Source organism: Vigna unguiculata, chromosome 1 (genome assembly GCF_004118075.2).
Source record: "Vigna unguiculata cultivar IT97K-499-35 chromosome 1, ASM411807v1, whole genome shotgun sequence".
Lineage (NCBI taxonomy): Eukaryota > Viridiplantae > Streptophyta > Magnoliopsida > Fabales > Fabaceae > Vigna > Vigna unguiculata.
In genome coordinates this window covers 37,267,785-37,289,118 of record NC_040279.1, presented here as the reverse complement: position 1 = coordinate 37,289,118, position 21,334 = coordinate 37,267,785, and the positions used below count along the sequence as shown (strand labels likewise).

General features: G+C 30.8%; 4 protein-coding genes across 4 annotated transcripts; 2 read left to right on the top strand and 2 right to left on the bottom strand.

Annotated features, from left to right (window-relative positions):
* Positions 1 to 1,068: 1,068 nt before the first annotated feature.
* Positions 1,069 to 6,194, bottom strand: LOC114162117 (dnaJ protein ERDJ3B). The gene is made up of 10 exons (XM_028045899.1): positions 5,889 to 6,194; positions 5,640 to 5,788; positions 5,402 to 5,528; positions 4,445 to 4,556; positions 3,727 to 3,843; positions 3,406 to 3,492; positions 2,192 to 2,251; positions 2,037 to 2,114; positions 1,787 to 1,858; positions 1,069 to 1,695 (listed from the first exon to the last, which is right to left on the bottom strand). The coding sequence occupies exons 1-10, from the start codon at positions 5,957 to 5,959 to the stop codon at positions 1,537 to 1,539; spliced, it is 1,032 nt and encodes a 343-aa protein (XP_027901700.1). The 5' UTR covers positions 5,960 to 6,194; the 3' UTR covers positions 1,069 to 1,536.
* A 4,078-nt stretch (positions 6,195 to 10,272) lies between these two features.
* Positions 10,273 to 14,634, top strand: LOC114163641 (transcription factor MYB30-like). The gene is made up of 3 exons (XM_028047942.1): positions 10,273 to 10,579; positions 10,735 to 10,864; positions 13,692 to 14,634. Exons 1-3 carry the CDS (start codon positions 10,447 to 10,449, stop codon positions 14,443 to 14,445), a joined length of 1,017 nt encoding a protein of 338 aa, XP_027903743.1. The 5' UTR covers positions 10,273 to 10,446; the 3' UTR covers positions 14,446 to 14,634.
* A 2,035-nt stretch (positions 14,635 to 16,669) lies between these two features.
* LOC114191055 lies at positions 16,670 to 17,714 on the top strand. The gene is made up of 2 exons (XM_028080212.1): positions 16,670 to 17,488; positions 17,673 to 17,714. Exons 1-2 carry the CDS (start codon positions 16,670 to 16,672, stop codon positions 17,712 to 17,714), a joined length of 861 nt encoding a protein of 286 aa, XP_027936013.1.
* A 2,298-nt stretch (positions 17,715 to 20,012) lies between these two features.
* Positions 20,013 to 21,161, bottom strand: LOC114196017. Its single transcript, XM_028086508.1, has 2 exons — positions 20,816 to 21,161; positions 20,013 to 20,700 (listed from the first exon to the last, which is right to left on the bottom strand). Exons 1-2 carry the CDS (start codon positions 20,846 to 20,848, stop codon positions 20,260 to 20,262), a joined length of 474 nt encoding a protein of 157 aa, XP_027942309.1. The 5' UTR covers positions 20,849 to 21,161; the 3' UTR covers positions 20,013 to 20,259.
* Positions 21,162 to 21,334: the final 173 nt, after the last annotated feature.

The following is a 21,334-nucleotide window of genomic DNA, read 5'->3' as shown; positions in this document are numbered from 1 at the left end:
AAACTTATTAATTAAAGTTATGAAATATTACTATTAAAACCATTTAAGAACTTAGAAGCATTTAGTAAAATATATCAGAGTTTTTGGACTTTAAGATACACCCAGAAATAATGTTTTTGATAAAAGCTTAGTTTTAAGAAAATTGTGGGAGGGTAGTATCTAAATATTCGAGCATTTCTAATAGATTTTGGAAAGAATTTATAATCAATTAAATTTCTAAATTTTCTTTTATTGTTACACATAATCTTTTTAAGTAGTGTATTATTTACTTTATATAATTATCCTACCTATTTTTTCTTCTTTTTGCCTGATATATCTAAATTTAAAACATAAAATTAATGAAGTGAGCGATTTCGTTTTTGAAAAATACGTAGATTCTTTAAAAAAAAATAACAGGTAAGTCTTTAATGTTTGATATATTTATTTTTATATTTTGTAACTTTATTAATAAATATACATTGACAAAATTTTATCTAATATTAAAGAATGCAACTAAAAAAAATATTATAAATAAATAACAGACTTAAAGAAAAAGTACATTGTTGTTTAATGCTGGTGGTGGGTTCTTGAAGGAAACAACTAGAGGAGGAGAGATGTGTACCAGACCTAACTATAAAGGAAAGAAAGAAAATGCTGAGTCAAAGATTAATTAGGCTTTCCTTGAAAACGCTAGAGATGGTTAAGGAAACTGTTGGAGAACCTATTGAACATTAGTCAACTGTTAAGATTGAAATTATTGAATTCGAACCTAATTCAGGTTGGAAGCAAGACCTCAATCTTGGTTGGTCTCCAACGTGGTTCATATCAATTTTAGAACTAATCCAAATGAGAAACACAAAAAGTTAGTTCACTGTATGAGTTGAACTACTCTTGCACGTGTTCCACAATAGGTGGCGTTAATCATTCATTCATTGAAATAACAGTATGAGTTACAGGGTTTACTTCGATTATCGATTTAAATCGATCATTAGAATGTTTATGTGAAATCATGATGAGCAAACCAAACAATCAGAATGAGTAATGCAATAAGACATACACACGAGTCACGTGACAATCTACAGGAAAAGGTTGCACCAACAAACAAATGACATCACCAACATTGTTGAAATGAAAGTTTAATAACCGTTGAGAATTAAGGACAAGTACAAACGTATCGCACAGTGGTTATTGTCCATCATCTGCATTCTAATCTAGTTCCGCAGCTACAAATGTACCAATTTCAGTAAGCCGAATGTTCTATAGCAATCTAATCTAGTTCACAAGATGAACTAATTCAGCACGGTACAAAACAATGGAAGCATATTTTGTTCAGCTAGTGTTGCACCTTGTATCAAAATAGCACCGCCAAGAAAGCAATTGATTTACCGGGCGGCATGGATTACAGAATGCGCATCATTACGAAGGGGAAAAGGTTCTATTTGACAACTAACAAAAAAAGGCCATGGAAGGAAAGCCCTAGGTATGCGTTACTATAACCACCTAACCATGTCACATTCAGGACATGATGGACGAAATAATACGTATCTTGTTTGTACTCTAACCAAGAATCGATTTTATCTTTGTTTTCTGATCCTCCGTTAGTGACGTGGGGAATAGAACCTCAAAAGTGACGTAAAGATCTCCTTTTTTGTTGTTCATATGCAATGGCATACCCTCCCCTTTGAACTTCCTCACCTGCTTTGGTTTTGTGATTTCCTGAGGAGTCAAAATAATTCTGTCAATTGTGTTCCTCACACACGCACACCAAAACCATTTAGGATCTGACGCAACCATATTTCTTACTCACCTTTGTGCTTATGTCCACCAGATGCTCATCTAGGTGCGTAATGGTCTTCTCAAAACCAACAAGGGCTTGAACCTGAAGAAGATTCATGTTAATATTACAAAGTAAATATTTAAGGATGCCAATATCTGAGAGAGCAGTTACCGGTTCGCAAAATCAACAATGTCTTTATTTCGAATAAGCCGTGCTAACCAGTAGTAACTACTTTCAACTCAAGCAATTGATATGCATATCACCAAAGGGCATTACTTACCAGAGTTATAGTGACAGTAGTGTGCAAGTCATTGCCTTCTCTTCTAAAGAGATCATGTGGCGCGGTACGGATACGAAACTGTTCAATCATATGAATGGTTAAAATCCTGCATACCCACCCAATAAAATGGATACCGAAAGTGACAAGTTACTAACCCTTAAATCTCCAGATTCTCCATCAATTATGGGCTCACCATCCTCATAAAACAGCACCTCCTGTGAAAGGACAATATCTTGTAAATCTACTGTCTTCAATTGTCAGTTTTAAATTTGAAAAAAAATTCAAAAAAAAAAAATACATCATTTAATTGCAACGTAACACAGGTAGAGCACAAGAGGAAATAAAGAACTGGGAAGTTTATTGTTAGCATTCCTTTTTATTGTACAGTCAGCAGAAGTGGAAAATAGAGAAGGGGTAGAGTCGGCGGAGTAACATAAACAGCTTTTGCTTTTGATTACTTGATGATGGATAAGCAGAAAATCCTTAAAATTGAAACTCGGCCTCTTTCGAATTTCTCAGATTTTTATTCTCTCTTTGTACTACAGTATCCCTCATGCATAACAATGTCAATTGGTTCAAGTAGCTAAATCCATGTAGTGAAAAAAGGTTGTGGCTGTTGGAGTTGTATATCTTAAAATTCACTTATTTCGACTTTGTAGCACTGAGTTCCCGATATATACACCAAAAAATTAGGAAAAAAGAATGTACCCCCGATAATTTAGAAGCATTGATGATATTGTCAGCGAGGATTATATGTACTAGGTGACCGAAAAAGCTGATTTTATGTATTTAGGATTTTAAGCTTATGATAATTTTTCAACAGATTCTTTTTCTCTCACACATGTTAACTCCGAATTACCCTCGTTTCCTAACATCTTTTTCTCTTGCAACTTCATACATACCCCTTTTGGTAGTTTATTTACTATAAAAACTGTCTTTTTTATTGCATCCGAACAAAATTAATTATCTCAAACTAATTTTTCAGCAAGCTTACTCGAGCAAAAATTAACTCTGATTATAATCAATTACAGCAACAATTATTCATTAAAATAATTTAATTTTCAAAATTATCTCAAACACTACAAATGTACAAATAGGTATAGTGATTACAATAAAATATCTTCATATCAAGTGAAACAAAAACAGAGAATTTAAAAATACTGTGTGTAATTCACGCTAAAATGTTCAATTTTAAATAGGTGCTAATCTAAAACGACTAAACTTGGAACTATAATGCCCTTAGTCTTCCTAATTTAGATATAGTACTCATGACTGGATACTTCATAGTTCATAGTAGACAGATTTTATGAAAATGTAATATGACATCGTATGCATACTTAAATTTTGTGTATACACAGTAAAATATTACCTGTCCATCTTGCATGCCTTTCTCAATATCAACAGTGACGAAATACCCCTCCCTTACGTATTTGACATTAGGACATTGCTCACAAACCTGCACAGGCAAATTCAGAAATATGAGTTAAAATTTTCCACATATGGCAACAGGATTAAGAGAAACCTGCACAATCCCACCCCAAACACATGAACAACAGGTAGACATTTCACAATCACACCGGTAAATGTCATGAAACACGAAATCGGTGTGTTATTGATATAAGCATCTTTAAAAAATAACAGGGGTAAAGAAAAATGTCTTCCTGTAAACATTCTCAGATGCTCTCTTTACCTGCTCTGTCATCTGTTGAAACATCCCAGGCCCAATTTGCTTGTGATAAACCTCATTTCTACAGTTACAGCGTCTTTTCCCAGGTGCTGACTTTAGTACATTCTTTTCCCTCCAAACCTGAATTGAAATGCAATGGCCATAAAAAAGAGAAATAAGAACCAAATAACTTTAAAATTCAATATTTATTTAAAGTACTGTTGCATGATTAGGTCATTAAGTAACGGATCAGATCTCTCCATTGAATAATATCTTTTGTGACAGTTTAAACTATGCCTGACAAGTGGTTAAAGTGCCTCCTCAATCAATATATTTAACCGCATAAGACAGACTATAAGTATCTAAGATGAATTGGAGAAGCAAATTAAGAAAAATCTACAAGAATGTCAGTAGCCATGTGTATGGAATATGTCACAAGACATGACCATTAGATCCACGAGGCTGAGCTTGAAGTAAGTTTCACCTCTCAACTATTAGTTGCAGCTCACTTTATTCATAATTTTCTACTAGCAGGTGTAGCAAAATAAAAATGTACTTTGCCGATACCATGTTTCACATGAAAACCAATTAGAAAATCTTGGATCTCTTCCATGTCCAATTATATTCTTGGAATAAAAAATGTAGCTGAAATTCAACAATGGCATGTGGTACACAAACACATCCGAAATATAGAATTAATATGTGTATTCAGAGTTAGAACAGTAAATAGACGTGGCCTCACCTTCAAGGTACCCCCCATGTACAAATCTTCAAGTGTTGCATCCAATTCAACAACCACGTCATCTCCTTTTATAATTTTCTCTTCTTCCTCCATTGATCCTCCGCCAAAGAAACTAAAACAAACAATTAAGTTTCACAATGTCACTCACAAAACAAAGCTCAGGGCCCATGCTATAACACTAAACACACATCCATGGTTCAGAATTGTTATCCACAACGGTGCTTCTCGCAAGCACAACAGCCCGTAGGTGCAGTTTAATTTTTCTTGACATAAATGGCCGCAACATAGACACAATTGAGTCTAGCAAATCGTCAGCATTGTTCAATTTCACTTGTTTATCAAAATAGTAACAAAGATTTAGATTTTAACCTTCTACTTTATTCCTGATAGTCAATAATTGAATGGGTGAGGTCATGTGGAATGTTGACGGAATACAGAAGGCACCTCATGGTAGTACACGGAAAAGACGTGATATATTGATGCATAATTGTAAAATGATACACCAATAATTAGAGTAATTGTGAAATTTTTATTTTTACTTTTTGATGCAAATATATAGTAATCTCACACCGTAACTGCCACAAAGCCTACAACCAGGACCGCAATTTAGACCATGCACGCATCCATAACACAGCAGTCTGCCTATTCACCACAAAATAATCTCAGGCCAGAAATCAACGGCTAGATTGAGATTTATAACATAGATCAATAAAACCATATAAATGCTCTGATTAGATTATTAGAGCGAGCTAATAAGATTATTATAGAAAACCTGCATATCCTTCCTTAGTTGCCTCTGTTGGCCCATTCATGTACTCTTTGTATTTTTTTATGTACACATACTAATTCAAGTACAATGATGTCAAATGAAGAAATAGTGACTAATAGCACAAGAAAACCATGTCGACAGGGATAGATTAAGAACTAATCCAACAAAAGCTATAGATAATGACTTACGTGCTAAAAATATCCTGGAAATTCATTCCACCACCTCCACCTCCACCAGCAGCATGCTGCTTCAAACCCTCCTCACCATACCTGTCATAAATACCCCTCTTCTCCCTATCCGACAGCACTTCATACGCTGCCAGTAATAACAAACAAAAGCAGCAACAAAAAAACATTAAAAAACCAACACAGATGGCAATAGAACACCAGATCATGAAAACCAAATCAACCAAAGGTATAAATATACCATTGTTAATCTCAGCAAATTTCCTGTTCGCTTCTTCATTGCCCTGATTCTTATCAGGATGATACTTCAAGGCTAGCTTCCGATACGCCCTCTTTATCTGATCGTCCGATGCACCCTTCGACACTTGAAGTATATCGTAATAGCTCTTCCTGCAACCACGTTGAAACAAAATACGCATATATAAGCAAAGTGCAATGCAGAACAAATTAAGTGTACGTTGGCGTTTAAAGGGGAGGGAGAGAGAGGTACCCAGCAATGGCACTGAGAGAATAGCAGAGAGCGCACAGAAGGAACAAGAGCTTGACTCTTCGATGCGCCATGAAGAGATTTGGATCTCTCCGAAAGGGAATTTTAATTTTAGGGCTCTGCAATGGTCCCTCGGATCTCGTTGGAATCGGAATAAAAATTGAGGGTTAGGGTCTGGGAATTGGTGTTTAAGGATTATTGCGCTTGTAATGCGTTGCGTATGTATCGTGTATGTGGGTGGTGCTTCTATCTTGCAGTGGCGAACCTGAAAGTGATTCCGCCAAGACTTGACTACGGAGTATGGAGTCGACAATACGCTTTGCTTTGCAACGTGTTCGTTTCAAAACTGACCAATCACCGTGAGCCTTTAGTTGTTCCCACCAATCATAGCTCTCCACGTCGGTTTTCCCATTCACGCGTTTCATTCCCTTCCTAACGTCCAGGAAACTCCCGTAAATTGGAAATTCACAAAATTGCCATTCGGCTTTTTGGGCTGTTTTATTGCTGTGCTATTGGCCCAATTAAAGGCTACTAAACGGGCTCGATTATCACACTATACCATTCTCTTTACACCACCCTTATTTTATTTTATGTGACTTTTATGTGAGGTAGACCTTTACATACATACTTGAACGACGATAATTGTTTCCTCTACCTCATCAAATTTCTTCTTCCACCTCGTCAAAAACTTCTGAAAAATGCTTTCAGTAAAAGAGATGTTTGATTTTCAGAAAAAAAAAAATCCAAAATTGTTTGTTATAGAAAATAAATTCCAGAAATGATGGCGTGCAGGAAATAATTGACTTGAACGAATTTATTTAAACACATAAATTGAATCAAAATTGTAGAAGTGGATTTGAATTACATTTTTAGTCATTTAAATTTACTTAAGATTTTCTTAAACTAAAATTGAAATAAGGTAAAAATAGATAGTGGATATTGTCTTGAAGTTGATCATTTTTACATTAACATAATTAATGTAGGTACCAAGTCCACAAAATATACTAAATATAGCATGATCCAGCAAGGTTTATTTAGTATTATTGATGGATTAAATAATATTGTAAGATATTTTTTTTTGTGTAATTATAATCATATATTATCCGAACATGTGACTAAATTTTTGTAATTTGATTACATTATAATATCTTTTAATATTATATATCAACTCAATGTATAGTTAATCAGGTAAAATATTGCATTATTAGCATTATTCGTATAATTTAACATGTATGTTGGGAAGATCTCAAAAATAACATATAACCAAAAAATAACATATAACCAAGTGGAAGGAAAATCTATATAAAATTTTTTCTAAATAAATAATATATAAAATAATAAAATGCATAACACAAAGAAAAAAAAATCAACAAATACCAAAACTTTTAATGTGAAGAAATCATAAATAAAATACAAATCTCCTGACCAACAAGGTGAATAACAAATTAAATAAACAATAGAAAGAACCCTAATATATGAGGAGAGGAATAAAACTTTTTTTTCGTAACTTCTCTGCACAAACTTGCATAGGATAAACTGATTGTTGTTTTCTTCTTATTTTGTCTCTTTGATGGTTTCTCACCAGAGGCATTCATAACTCTGGTTTCTCACTCTATTTATCATCGTAATAACTTGATGAAAGGATTGTTGCATATTTAAATTGCATAATGGATCATGAGCTCATAAAAAATACCTCTTTTATTTATTTTTTAATTAAATCAATTTTGACCTAATAATATAAATTGATGACTCACTTGATAATATGTTGTTACATATGTTAATATTATTCAATATTCTCTTTATATTAACAATTTTTACAACATCCTCGTAAGTTCATCAACTATATAAATACATATAGTATTTCAACAATTCTCTCGTACACTTTCTTTTATTCATAAACACCAAAACTTCACGAAAAAATTGATTTCAATCATTAAGAATATTATTAGATTCCAAAATAAACATTTCATAATCCAAATAAGATTATGTTAAGTATGATTGTGAACTTTGATATCATTGTTAATATCATATTCACGTATTTATAAAATCATACTTAAAAATTAGAGTAACAAATCCATCACACACCACTTTCATTCAAATAAAATTAAATGTTTCATTTTTACAAAACCAGAAGGAAGGTCCATTAGTTGTTCACATATTTAATTTTTTATAACTGCGAATACATATAGGGAGAAAGATATTGGAACACTTTATTTAAAATTAAAATAAGTATTTTTTGAAAAAGAGAGAAAACTTACAATAAAGGTTAGAAAACTTACAATAAAGATTAAAATTACACACATGGTTATCAAACTCTAAACTTTAGAAAATAAAAACTATGTAATTTATTTAAATTAGACCCAATGCCAATATATTCAATAATAATCATCACAGATAATTTAAATACAATCAAAATATATTAGGAGATTATCGAGAATAAAATGTAAAAGCACAATGTCAACTAAATTTAAAATTTTAATGAAGTGGAGACCATAAATAGCACACTTACCTAGACGGAGACGATCAAATCGAGGAAAGGAAAGAATGAACAGTGCTTAAAAAAGAGAACAACGCGACACGATGCAAAGAAAGAAGTGAGAACCAAACGGGAATGGAGCAAACGAAAGGGGAGGCAAAGATGTCACACGACACAACCGTAACAACGTTACAAAACAGCACAGGAAAATGTTTGTGGCTCAACGACAACGGCAGCATGTAGATAAGAGAAGAAAACAAAGAGAACCTCTTTGCAACTTGCTCTAGTACAACATAAATATGACGACATTCGTTTTCTCGTATTCATCACGTCAATTTAAAAGATTTCGTCATCTGACAACTATCTCTCATCACTATTTCGGAATAACACTATTAAACAATGATTTTGAAGTAATGAATGCTGGTGAAATATTGCTTAAAAGGACACCTAAACTAATCTAAACAGGTGAATAGAAAAAACTTAATCCAAAAACTAATAACAACATATGATTAGAAATTGATGGAGACATTTGTTACCTCATTCGAAGGAAAATATAACGTTATATTTCATAACTGTAATCTAAGGGCACTTGATTAAGATATAATAAAAGAATTTTATTTTATTAATTTAATATTAAAAACTAAAATAATTAATTTTATTAATAAAAATAATATAAATTTATAAAGATAAAATGTTCTCTAGAATTTTTAAATAATTTCTTTCACACAAAAATAAACACATTAAAATTTATAAAGTCTATGCTAAACTACAAAACAAAGAAGAATCTTTATAATATTTGAAGAGTCTCACGGTGAAAGCTTGAAATGTTTAAAAGTTATCGTATTTAATTTTTGTGAAAACAAAAAAATTTTATGACTCTTTCGACGTTTAATTATATTTTAACTTTTAATAATATTAAAATATAATTTTTTATAAATATGTATCAAATAAATTATTAATTAGAATCATATATTATTTATGAATATATAATAATTAATTATACACATTTATAAAAGACTTAAATATGTTTCTGTCCTTCAAGTTTTAGTGAAACTTAGAATTAATCTATTTTTAAAAATTTTGATTAATTTAGTCCTTCATATTTAAAAATGCATGAATTTAGTCTTTTTAACCAAATTTTGTTAAGTTTATCTGACGTTTCAAGCGCATTTCATGATAGTATTTGAATTGTTTACACATTTTTACTTCAATGTTAACTCAAGTATTTTTATAAAATGCGTTTAAAATGTCAAATAAACTAACCAAATTTAATAAAAAAAACTAAAATCACACATTTTTAAAAGTAAAAAACTAAATTAGTATTAAATTTTAAAAAAAGATACAAATTCTAAAATTTCCTGAAACCTGACAAAAAAAACATATTTAACTCTTTATAAAATTTGAATCCAATATATTCATTACACTTAAAAAGCACTTCTGAGTAATTTCCAAACCCAAATTTAAAATAGTGGCATTGTAGAAGGGAGTAGAAGCAAAATCAGAGGTTAGTAGCACAATAAATTAAAAAGTAAATGAAGGGGCTATACGGCTATAAGTGAATGCAAGGACACATTAATGAGGAAGATGGAATGCTCCGTCAGTCGAGGCTCATGTCCCTCGACGGTGGGAAAGCCACGACTGTGCCATTCAGATACACTCAACGTGGTTCCTCTTCCACCACTGATATAAATCTCTTTCTACACCCCCACTTTCCCCAAACAAATATATACTAAATAAAAACTTTAAATTTAAATAAAAACCTTAGAAGAATTATGAATACGAAATGATGTATGTTTTTTCTCTTTCTATTTTGGTCCGGGCTCACCCTTGTCCTGCCTGCTGTCTGCTACCCTACCCTACCCTTTATTAATAACTGGTGCTGCTAACTGCGGCATTTGCTATTATCACAGAACCGCCACAATAAGGTGGCACATAAATAAACTCAAACATGCATACACGCAGGCCCTAGCAGTGCCAGCACAATTCAAATGAAGTGAAAGAGGTAGCGTCTTTCAAATCAGCATTATTGCACCACCGTGTATTTATGTAGAGGCAGAGAGTGAGGAAGTTGCAGAAGTGAGAGACATGGGGAGGGCTCCTTGTTGTGAGAAAGTGGGATTGAAGAAGGGGAGGTGGACAGCGGAGGAGGATGGAATCTTGACCAAGTACATTCAGGCCAATGGAGAAGGTTCTTGGAGGACGCTGCCAAAAAATGCAGGTACAATAACTAATTAATGTCGCAACTATTACTAGCCATATATAGTCTTCTTTGCTGGGTACCTTTTTGTTGAGTGTGACCTTCCAGCTATAATTAGTGTAGAAGGATCCAATCACTTTTTCTCTGACTCCCATTTACACTTTTGGGTTGTGAAGGATTGTTAAGATGTGGCAAGAGTTGCAGGTTAAGGTGGATTAACTATTTGAGAGCTGATCTAAAGAGAGGGGACATTTCTGTCGAAGAAGAAAACACCATTGTTAAGTTGCATGCTTCGTTAGGCAACAGGTTAGTTTCCAGATCATTCTTCAGTTGCATCCTTTCAATTTCTCAACAATTAAACAAATAAACATGAATTCAGTATCAGCTTTATAAATGTTTCAAAATTAACATAACTATGAGCCATTCAATAGACAAAATGTATCTTTAAGAACAAAAGCATCTCGAACTAATGCATGTCAGTCTTACACAGACTTTATTTTAAACAAATTTACTAAATTAATCAAATAGCGTCTTCGTTGAAAAGAGAATAGTGAGGAAGAGACTGTGACCACAGTTTTTGTAGAAGTTGTTTTCATTCAGCTTAAGTTAGACAAACTTTATTAGAAAACAAATTGACTGGATCAACCGGTTACTGTCTTGTTTGTTTTTTTTTTTAAGAATTCATGTCTTGTTAATATGAAATGAGACAAAAGAGAGGAAGAGACCGTGATAGCCATTATTGTAAAAGTTGTTTTCATTTGTTTAATTTAGGCAAACTTTATTTAAAACAATTTACCTAATTAACCCATTAATTTTTGGTTTAAATGGAAAGAGATAGAAGAAAAAAAAAACTTGGATAACAATTCTTGTAAAGTTATGTTAAAAGAAAAAAAAAAAACTAATGGTATGTTTGGATAATATAAGAGAAAATAGAGACATGAAAATATAGATAATAATATTTTTGTTTGATTAATAAATGAAGGAAACCAGAAAAAAAAATGTTACACTTTTGTGTAAAAGAGAGTAGAGAACTCTACAATTTCTTTCAGTTTTTTTTTTTGTGTGTGTTTAAAACTTCTCCTTTTTATCTTTTTCCGTTTTCCAACCCTAAAGTAAAAAGGAAGATGCAGTTCGACAACGACACAAGCATCTTAGACTTTTGTTCCTAAATGAACTAATTTAAATAAAATACATAAATAAATTCTTCGAATGTTGGGAAATCGATTTCTGACGTCTGAACAACATTTTTACGTAAACAATGCTGAATATAACAAACTTATCTATTTACGAAAATAAAATTTAGAAAAGTTTATTTGTGTAATTTAAAAAAAGAATGTTTGGAAAAAAATCTTGCATCTCTTGCACTAAATACTAAATATAGATAAATAATATAGTGCATGTACTTTGTTTGATTTACCAAGAAAAATAGAAAAAAAATATTTAACGCAAAGACGAAAGAAGTGAATAAAACAATTTATCATTTAATAAAAGAAGAAAATCTATGAAGTGTATAATATAATGTCAAAGAAGCATATTCAGTTATCATTTTTTTAATAATAAATTAATTCAATTTTTCTTGTTATATTTAGGACATATATAGATGAGCAAATTAAAAGGATAAAAAAAGGAGTAATGGAATATAGTGTGAATTTCTTTGTATTTAACCAATGAAATAGTGAATAAATAATTCATTCAATGTTGACCATTATCCTCTCCTTTTTATGTTTATGGATCAGTTACTAATAACATGACAGTCTGTATAAAATACTTTATAATATTTATAAAGCGTTAATATTTTTTAAGAAAACATTCTTAATTTAGAAAAATAATGTACGATTATTTTTTATATTTCAATATTTTTATCACTTTTCAATAACAATTTATGAACTATTGTCTCAGCCTCGACTACATTTTTATTTATTTTCAATCAAAATTGATTGATGTTCCCATTTTTTTGAAAGTAGAATTATTTATTTTATCTGTGATTTATCCCCAGATAAACTTTTATTTGTAATACATTAACTGTTTGCTTTTATTCTGTATGTAAAAAATTTAAATCGTACCTATTATGGACCGAAGTATTATTATAAAAATAATAGTAAAGAAATATTTTTTTTCTTAAAAATATTAATTTTATATTGTCAATGTATCGCCATATTCTTTTAGTCTTGAGATTCACTCTTTTTTTTTTGTGGTACTAATTTAAAACATTAATTTTAATATTTTTTCTTTAAGTATGAAATGATTGAAATTACTTAATTCAACTAACATTTTAAGTTATATTTTAATATAAGTTTAAATAAGTGTCATGTTAATCATAAATTTATGTATTTTTACTTGATTTTCTTTTAAATTTTTTAGTCTAATGAGTATTTATAAATTTATATATATATATATATATATATATATATATATATATATATATATATATATATATATATATTTCATTTAAGTTTTTAATGTTTTCGTTAATTATGTATCGTGATTGTTTCCTTATTTCCTCATCTATTTTAATTGTCTCCATGTACCATAAAATATGAGATTGCGGTTAAATATAAACAAAGAAACATGACTTTGTTATCCAAAGTATTTTGAATAAAAACAATAAAATTAATTTGCTTTTTTTTGTTAACTACAATAGTATTAATATTAACAACAAAATTTCATAATTTATTTATTACAATACAAGTCAGTAAGAATACATTAACAAACATATCATAAATTTTTAAATACTTAATATACTAACAAATTTAATAGAATCTTAATTAAAATATCCAAAAATTAATATTTTATCATAAATTTGAAACTTAATCCAGCCTTTAATTTGTATGAGAGAAATATTAGCAAATGTTCTCTACTGTTAGCCACTTAAAGTTCATTGAAACATACAGATTTATAAACAATAGATATAGATATAGTTAAATCTTATTAGTTGCATTATATATTTAGTCAACTTCATTGCACAAAAAATATCAAGAGATGTGTTAGCATCTCACATTCTGGAAATTTCATCTATCAACATGTATATATATTTTTCTTATTTATTTTATCATATTTTCCATGTGAGTTTGACTAAGCTGCATATAATAGAAAGAGATAAATAGTAATAGGTGTATGAGTTGGTAAACTTCAGGTGGTCCTTGATAGCAAGTCACTTGCCTGGAAGAACCGACAACGAGATAAAAAATTACTGGAACTCTCACCTAAGCAGAAAAATTTACACTTTCCGAGGCACAACCACTACCAAACCAGACACGATCACTCTCACTCTACCTCCCAAGCGGAAACGTGGTAGGACCAGTCGCTGGGCCATGAAGAAGAACAAAACCAAAACAGCACCTCCCTTAGCAGCAGTTCCTCTCCCACCAACACCGCCACTAGAGGCCGAGAAACATTCCTCCACCCATGAAAATACTAATCATACCCAAGAAGAAGAAAATGTAGGCACTAATGGAATGTGGGTAGAGGGTGAGAAAGAAATAACGAAGAATGAGGGTGACATATGGGGACCCTATGAGAAGGAAGTTATTAATGGGGGAGAGGGGGATCAGGTGTTGAGTTTTGAATCTTTCAACGACATCTTCGACACTTACTGCCCACAAGCAAGTGGGTGTTGGACCATTTCTGATGAAGGTTGCAGAGAGAGCAGTGAAGTGGTTGGGAATAAAACTTGTGACCACACCGTTATGTCGAGTGGTCGGGAAAAGCAGTGCTTTTGTTCTTCTTCGGTGGTGCTGGATCATAAGGACGAGTCTTTGTCATGGGAGCGGCATCAGAATCTCCTCTCTTGGCTTTGCGAAGATGAAGACTGGGACAAGGATTTGCAGAGCGTTGGTGAGATTGATCCTCAGAAACAAAAGGACATGGTTGATTGGTTTCTCTCTTGAGACCAACCTCTTCTTGCATCTCCTCGCCACTTTAGTTTTGGACCTTAACAAAGACCATGTGTTTCTTCTTGCCTTTTTTTTTCTTCTTCCTTCCCTTTCTTTTTCGGATGTAAAATCTGTAGACATTCTAGGGAATCTTTTGTGTTAGCTTAAAATGTGAATACATAGTACTTCTAGTGTACAACTGAAATAAATGAATGTGTTCAATGTCCATTAATCATGATTCTTGCACGATTACTTGTGCTTATTAATCAAATATAAAAAATGTCACATAAATAACTAAGAAATAAGGGTATGTTTTAGTATTTACACTTCTTTTTTGCTAATTAAAAGAAGACAATTTTCTGTATTACTATATTTCATGCATTCATGTAATAATATCTATTTTTATTAATAGATCTTTTATTTTTTATATTTATACCCCTCTTTCCAAAATACAACCAATGCTAGCATATAGTAAAAAGTGAGTAATTTTTTTATTGAAAAACATTACCAATCTCTAATTTTCACTAATTAATGAATAGATATTTTCATTTACCCACATTCGTTAAAGTAATCTCAAATTGTATCTTTCTTTCTTATTGATCAACCGTAAACTTAAACTCCAATTAATGTTCCGTAAAATTTACTTAAATCTGAGTCCAATTTTTCTCTAACTCATTAGTTTTTAGATAATTACTTAATTACTATTTTTGTCAACAAATGAACTGCAAATAATTATTTTCTTAGCAGACCTAATCATTAGTATTCTATCTCTTGGACCGTTAGTACAGTACTGAGACCTCAAGCCCAGTCCAAATAAAACCTGTTCAGAGGACTATATCATAGAAGTACACCATAAATTTGAATCTTTAAATACATGTTATAGGTGTAAATTCACTTTATGTCGTAAAAGAAAATATTATAATATTTAAAAATTTTAAGTTTACCAATAATATTAATTACTTCTAGGCTCATTTCCTCTAATCAATTATATATAATCATAATATAGATTTTGAAATCAATCTACAACCAAAAGTCTAAACTACTGAAAACAAACTAATAATATAATAAGTTTCACTAATTAAAAACATATTCAAACAACTGTTTGTGATCTCAATTACATAAACTTATATTTTTACTAAAAAAAGAAATTATTGACAGAATAAAATTCGTTGAAAATAACAAAATTGCATAAAAAAAACTTTATACAAAACGTGACAATAAAAAAATAAATTCTTTAATAAAATGTTTGTTTGTCAATTTCCTGAATGATAAAGAAATTTTTTTAATAGTTATCGACAACAATATATTATTCGATCATTATTAAGAACAAAAAAAATTATATGTTCATAAATATTCTCATAATTTTTAATTAAATCCATATAAGTCATTCATACATTAAATAATGAACTCGCTTGTGAAATTTCAAGTTAAAAGATGTCATTTGAGCAATGTACTTGTTTTAGGGATAATCAATAAGATGTTTTTTTACCATATTGTTGTTTAAGCAAACAAATGTCACTTAAGAAAGACAACATAGACCAAACCTAAGTTTTTTTTTTTTTTATCACATTTCACTTAAATGAGAAAAATCTACCTTAAGTATGAGGTTTGCCTCACTCACTTTTTTCGTTTAATTAAAAAATCTTACTTGGATGAAAATGTTAAGAAAAAGATTTATACAACAAATTTTAAAAAAGAGCTCAATCCATTTCTTTTTAACCAAACCATAATTCTAACACATCCAAAACATTCAAAATAGTCAAATTCAATTATCTGCCTCATTACATCCACATTCATATCACTACAATCAAAATTGACCATCGATATCTCGTGTATAATTCTAAGGAAGTCCAAGTATATAATGAAATTCAAAGATTCAAGGATTTACCATATAGGATTTAATTTTGAAATTTATGAAATTTGAAGTTATAATCTCACAAAGATGGAAGAGAGAAATTTAGAAAGAAGTTATTGTGTAGTATGCAAGAAAATAATAGAGATAAAAGAAAAGGTTTAAAACGCATTAAAATATAATACACTAACATTTTTTGAGCATATATATATGTGAGTGCACCAAGGAGTAAAATAAATGAATAAAAGTTAAAATATAATAAAATGATAAATTAAATACTGAACCGGTAAAACAAACAAAGTAGATTTAACTAATGGTAACAATAATAACAGTGGAAAAAGTTGATTGTGATGAATTAACTTCCAAAATCATCACGCACACCATTAAATGTACAAAACCTTGACATATAAACAAAATTGCTCTAAAAATAATAGTCCACAACAGAAACCTTACACCAATGTACCACACTATTCCGCTGGTCGTCCTTTTCCGTTTCTATCTTTCTCGCACATAAACTTCACCGTCACAACATTCTTCCTCAGTGCAATTCTACTGTTCAAATCTCCTCTCAGGGTGAGAATATCGCCGACAACTCCTTCTTCAACCTCCTCGATCATCCTCATTACATCAATTATGGAAACACAAAGTTATGAATATACCATCATCGACATCCCCGACATAGAAATAGACCATCTTCAGAGTGACCAGCCAAAACCCCTCAAGGACAAGAAGATGAGCGGCAGCATGCGGTTTCTCAGGGTGGCGCTCCTCGTCATGCGAGGACGTTCCCAAAAGCCAAAGGAGATTCACCAGGTTGGTCAAATAGACGATGGGTCCAAGAGCAGGTGGAACAAGATTGTGAATTCCTTGCACCTTCAAAGCAACCAATCCCCATGTTCCGTCTCTGACTCCGCCACCAAGTGGCCGGCAACGGAATGCGGCGGCAACGCTTTTGTGGCGGAGGAGGAGGGGCGTTACTCAGCTTCCATACCCAGTAGCCGTTACGCTTCGGCTGTGGGGTTGAACCAGTTGGTTGAAAGTGATGATGAGGAGAATGAGAAGCAAGAGGTCATCGTGGAGTGCAAGGAACACGGTGATGGAGATGGCGATGAGATGATTGATTCCAAAGCTGAGGATTTCATTACTCACTTCTACGAAGAAATGAAGCTGCAACGTATGAATACCGTGGATCGTCTTAAGTCAAAGGTCACTGGGTTTGTAATGATGTGGATTTCTTTTATATATATATATATATATATATATATATATGTATATATATATGCAAATGGCATGGGAACGTAGAGAGGATGAAGAAATTCATTTGTGATTAATTAAACGGAATTTTATGATACTGATGTGATCTATAAAACAAGACATTAACATAATACAGAATGATTCTTATACCGAGTTTACTCCGTTCACAATGGTTTGAGAAAGTCGGTCGAAACAAATTTAGTTTTTTTTTTTAAGCATAGATGTATAATCCATCGTCACCACCACTTTATTGTTTTCTTTTAATAATCTTTTATAATTTTTTTATTATAATTATTTACTATTTTTAATTATATAAGTTAATAATATGATATTTTTAAATAAGAATTTTATTAAATAATGTTTGAAGAATTTGAATGTTTAATTTATTTAATTGTTTATATAATCAAAATTAGAGAATTAAGTTTTATTATAAAATATTAAATCAAGTCAATCCACTTATAAGTAAAGAATATATAAAATAAATTTTAAAATTAAAATATTTAGAAATGAATCGATCCACATATCATAAATCTAAATTAGTTAAGTAAGGTTTCAAAATTTATATCTCAAAAAAGAAAAGATGAGTCATGTTAAGTTGACTTTTTTTTATCTTAATCCATGATGAGCCAATTGTACAATTGGCTCATTGACACCATAATAAAAAATATTAGTTCACATACAAATACTAAATCATACATACCAAAAATAATATTATGTGCTAATTTGTCCGTAAATGTTCTAACTCAAAATTGAAGGGCTATATAATGATGTTTTATTATGATATCTCTAAATAATATTTTTCTCAAGATTGAAGAATTATATAATCAAAAATCATATTGCAATATCTTTAAATAGTATCACATGATCCAATTAAAGTAATTTTATTTTAAAATAATCAAATTAAGATAATAATTTATCAAATCAACAAAATAATCATTAAAATGAATTTAAAAATTGATTAAAGAATTTAAAGGGAGTGAATTTGAGAAGAAAATAAATGAAAATGAAGTTATTTAAATTAGGGGAAAGATGGTAACAAATTAAGAGGTCTTAGAGAAAAAATTATAAAAGTTTGACAATCATTTGATAGATTAAAAAATATTTATTATTCAAATAAAAAGATTATTATTTTACCCTTCATAAATAAAATAAAACAAAATAAAATAAATATAAATTATGTTAGAATGAAACGTGAGTATTTATTTAAAATAAAAAATTTCAAACCATAAAATTATATTGAAATAAAATGTGGTGGATAGAAAGTAAGTTCAAATAAATTGTGGTTAAATCATTAGTTTAAATAAAATTATTATTATTATTAATTAATTAATGTGAATTATTATTAAAAATAGAAAATTAAAGTTGAAAAACTTATATTAAAATTAAATAAGTTTTGTATATATTAGTTAAAATAAAATATTACTTTAAATAAATTAAATAATAATTTGAATTGGTAAAATTATTTTAAATCGACATGTTCTTATTTAAAGCTAATATAAATTAAAATGAAACTTCAAAGCTTGGAGAGTGAGAAACAAAAAGGCAAAGTAAAAGAAAGGAAAGAAATATTGATATAATGTAACATTGGCTCTCTCTTATATGAAATTGTCTACAATATAGTGCAAATAATTTCATCCAAACAAATCCTGACTCGCTTTTTATATAACTTTTACTTTGACTTCTTCTTTTTTCTTCTGTTGGAATAAATTATCCCAAACAAACCCAACATTATCAATAAATTATCCCAAACTTATATTAAAATTAAATAAGTTTTGTATATATTTATTAAAATAAAATGTTGGTTATTACTTTAAATAAATTAAATAATAATTTGAATTGGTAAAATTATTTTAAACTAAAATATTATTATTTAAAGCTCATATAAATTAAAATACAAGCTTAGAGAGTGAAAAAACAAAAAGACAAAGTAAAAAAAAAAAACAAATCCTATAATTTAACATAAATGGCATTGATTTTTTCTTCTATTCTTTTCACTTGTCCAGTGATTTAAATGAATTTTTTTACACAAATTAATGAAAATCACCTTATCCAAATAAGGTCGAGAATCACTCACTTAATTGTTCAAAGATCCAAATGAATTTATCTATAAAATTACTGCAAATCACTTCATCCGACTCACTTCTTGTTAACTTTGACTTTGATTTTTATTTAGAATAAATTTTTCCAGTGCCAAAAAAGTATTTGATAAGAATATTTTAGGTGAAGTATTCATCACCTTTTCAAAAGTTATCTTTTTCTTTTATTTATTTTTTCATCAGTTTCTGTCTCCCTCTTCCTTTCCTTCATTTCCAATGGAATGACAAAAATATGTGTGCTTCTTTCTCTACCCCAAACCAAATAAAATGACAGTACCATTCAGCTTCATATGTATCTTTCGTATCTATGCAGGAACAGGAAATCCGTACATTACAAATTTTTTTTAATATTTTTAATAAGTAACTGAAACTGCATAACACAGAACAAACAACTTTTACATCAAAATTTGGATTAGGAAAATCTTTGTTAACAGCTCTAATTCCAGGACAACCAGACAAGCAACAAGATAATCCTCGCGCATAAGAGATTCTATATTTTGAAGTGGTCTGAGAAGAACGGAACATTGGGAGGAAAAACCTTTGCATGTGATGGTGAGAATCACGAAATGCAATCTCAACGTTCAGAAATTGCAATATCAGTACTTACCGTGGCAACAAGTCTCTGCATTAGTAGCCATGGGCGATCTGAGAGCATTTTTTCTTGATCCATCGAAGTCCTTTCTTGACCGTAGCCTTAACCTTCCCTTCCACGCCGTAAACCTTGTACTTCGCTATCCTTTTCTTTCTCTTCGCTTCTGGGTCACTGAATCTCCAAGCTTTTTCACTCCCCTGAGTAGAATCTGCACTCCAACCGTGGCTTTTACCGCTCACCACCTCCATCCTCCTGTCACCACTGTAAGGCCGGTGACCCGACCCGTAACTCTCCATGTCCAGCCGCGGGAGGAGGGAAGAGAGCGCAGGGGCTTTTGTTAGGGTTTGGAAGTTTCGAGAAAGGGTATATTGGGAAGACGATATAATGAAGCACAGAAACGTGTGCTGTGGCGAGGAATGAGCAATGTTCTGATCTTTGAAAAGTGGCCTTTGTGCTCGCTCGGAATCTGGGATGTACTTTGCGTGATTAAAGAAAAAATGAAGTCTCTTTTTTAAAAACTGCTTTTTTGGTTTATTTAAATATAGAGAGAAAAAAAATATGACAACTTCGGAGTGGTATAGTGTGAGAAACCTGGGTTGCAGTAAAACCAATGACTTTGTCCATTTTGGTGGTGTTACCATGTGTGATGATTCTTTTTGCATAAGATACGACGTCATTTCCAGTGCCCACCAGATTTGACGTGGTCCTCAAATCCCAATGTTATGATTATTTTGAGGAAAGATGTGATCAGTCATCAACACTCAAAGAAGAAACTCTTCACAGCAATGATTCGGATGAAAACTGCTACTGTAGATTCTGTTCTACCCTAGCTACACTTGATGTAATTTAGAACACTAAGGGGATTATACTTCCATGATAAACCTGGTGTCTAGATAGTGACTTGCGTTATTTTAATGTTTGGTATGTGTTATTTTCTACGACTTCAACAACGTGAAAGACCTAACCAATAGTGAATAATACCAAATTTTTCTGTATACACTTCTGGATCCTTATTATATAATACAAAAACATCTGTGGCAATGTGCAGGTATTGCAGAAATATTTGTCTTTTCTACTAAGGTTCGGAGGAACTTGGGCCTCCCTTAAACT

Excerpts from the sequence above, each read along its gene's own strand:
- LOC114162117 (XM_028045899.1), bottom strand. The coding sequence starts at position 5,959 with ATGGCGCATCGAAGAGTCAAGCTCTTGTTCCTTCTGTGCGCTCTCTGC. Across the intron at positions 2,252-3,405 it reads AAGGCATGCAAGATGGACAG|GAGGTGCTGTTTTATGAGGA; the intron begins GTAATATTTTAC and ends GTCCTTTCACAG. Across the intron at positions 1,696-1,786 it reads TGGTGGACATAAGCACAAAG|GAAATCACAAAACCAAAGCA; the intron begins GTGAGTAAGAAA and ends TTGACTCCTCAG.
- LOC114163641 (XM_028047942.1), top strand. The coding sequence starts at position 10,447 with ATGGGGAGGGCTCCTTGTTGTGAGAAAGTGGGATTGAAGAAGGGGAGG. Across the intron at positions 10,580-10,734 it reads GACGCTGCCAAAAAATGCAG|GATTGTTAAGATGTGGCAAG; the intron begins GTACAATAACTA and ends TGGGTTGTGAAG. Across the intron at positions 10,865-13,691 it reads CATGCTTCGTTAGGCAACAG|GTGGTCCTTGATAGCAAGTC; the intron begins GTTAGTTTCCAG and ends GGTAAACTTCAG.
- LOC114191055 (XM_028080212.1), top strand. The coding sequence starts at position 16,670 with ATGTACAAAACCTTGACATATAAACAAAATTGCTCTAAAAATAATAGT. Across the intron at positions 17,489-17,672 it reads TGGATCGTCTTAAGTCAAAG|AATGATTCTTATACCGAGTT; the intron begins GTCACTGGGTTT and ends AACATAATACAG.
- LOC114196017 (XM_028086508.1), bottom strand. The coding sequence starts at position 20,848 with ATGGACAAAGTCATTGGTTTTACTGCAACCCAG. Across the intron at positions 20,701-20,815 it reads TTGGTTTTACTGCAACCCAG|TACATCCCAGATTCCGAGCG; the intron begins GTTTCTCACACT and ends AATCACGCAAAG.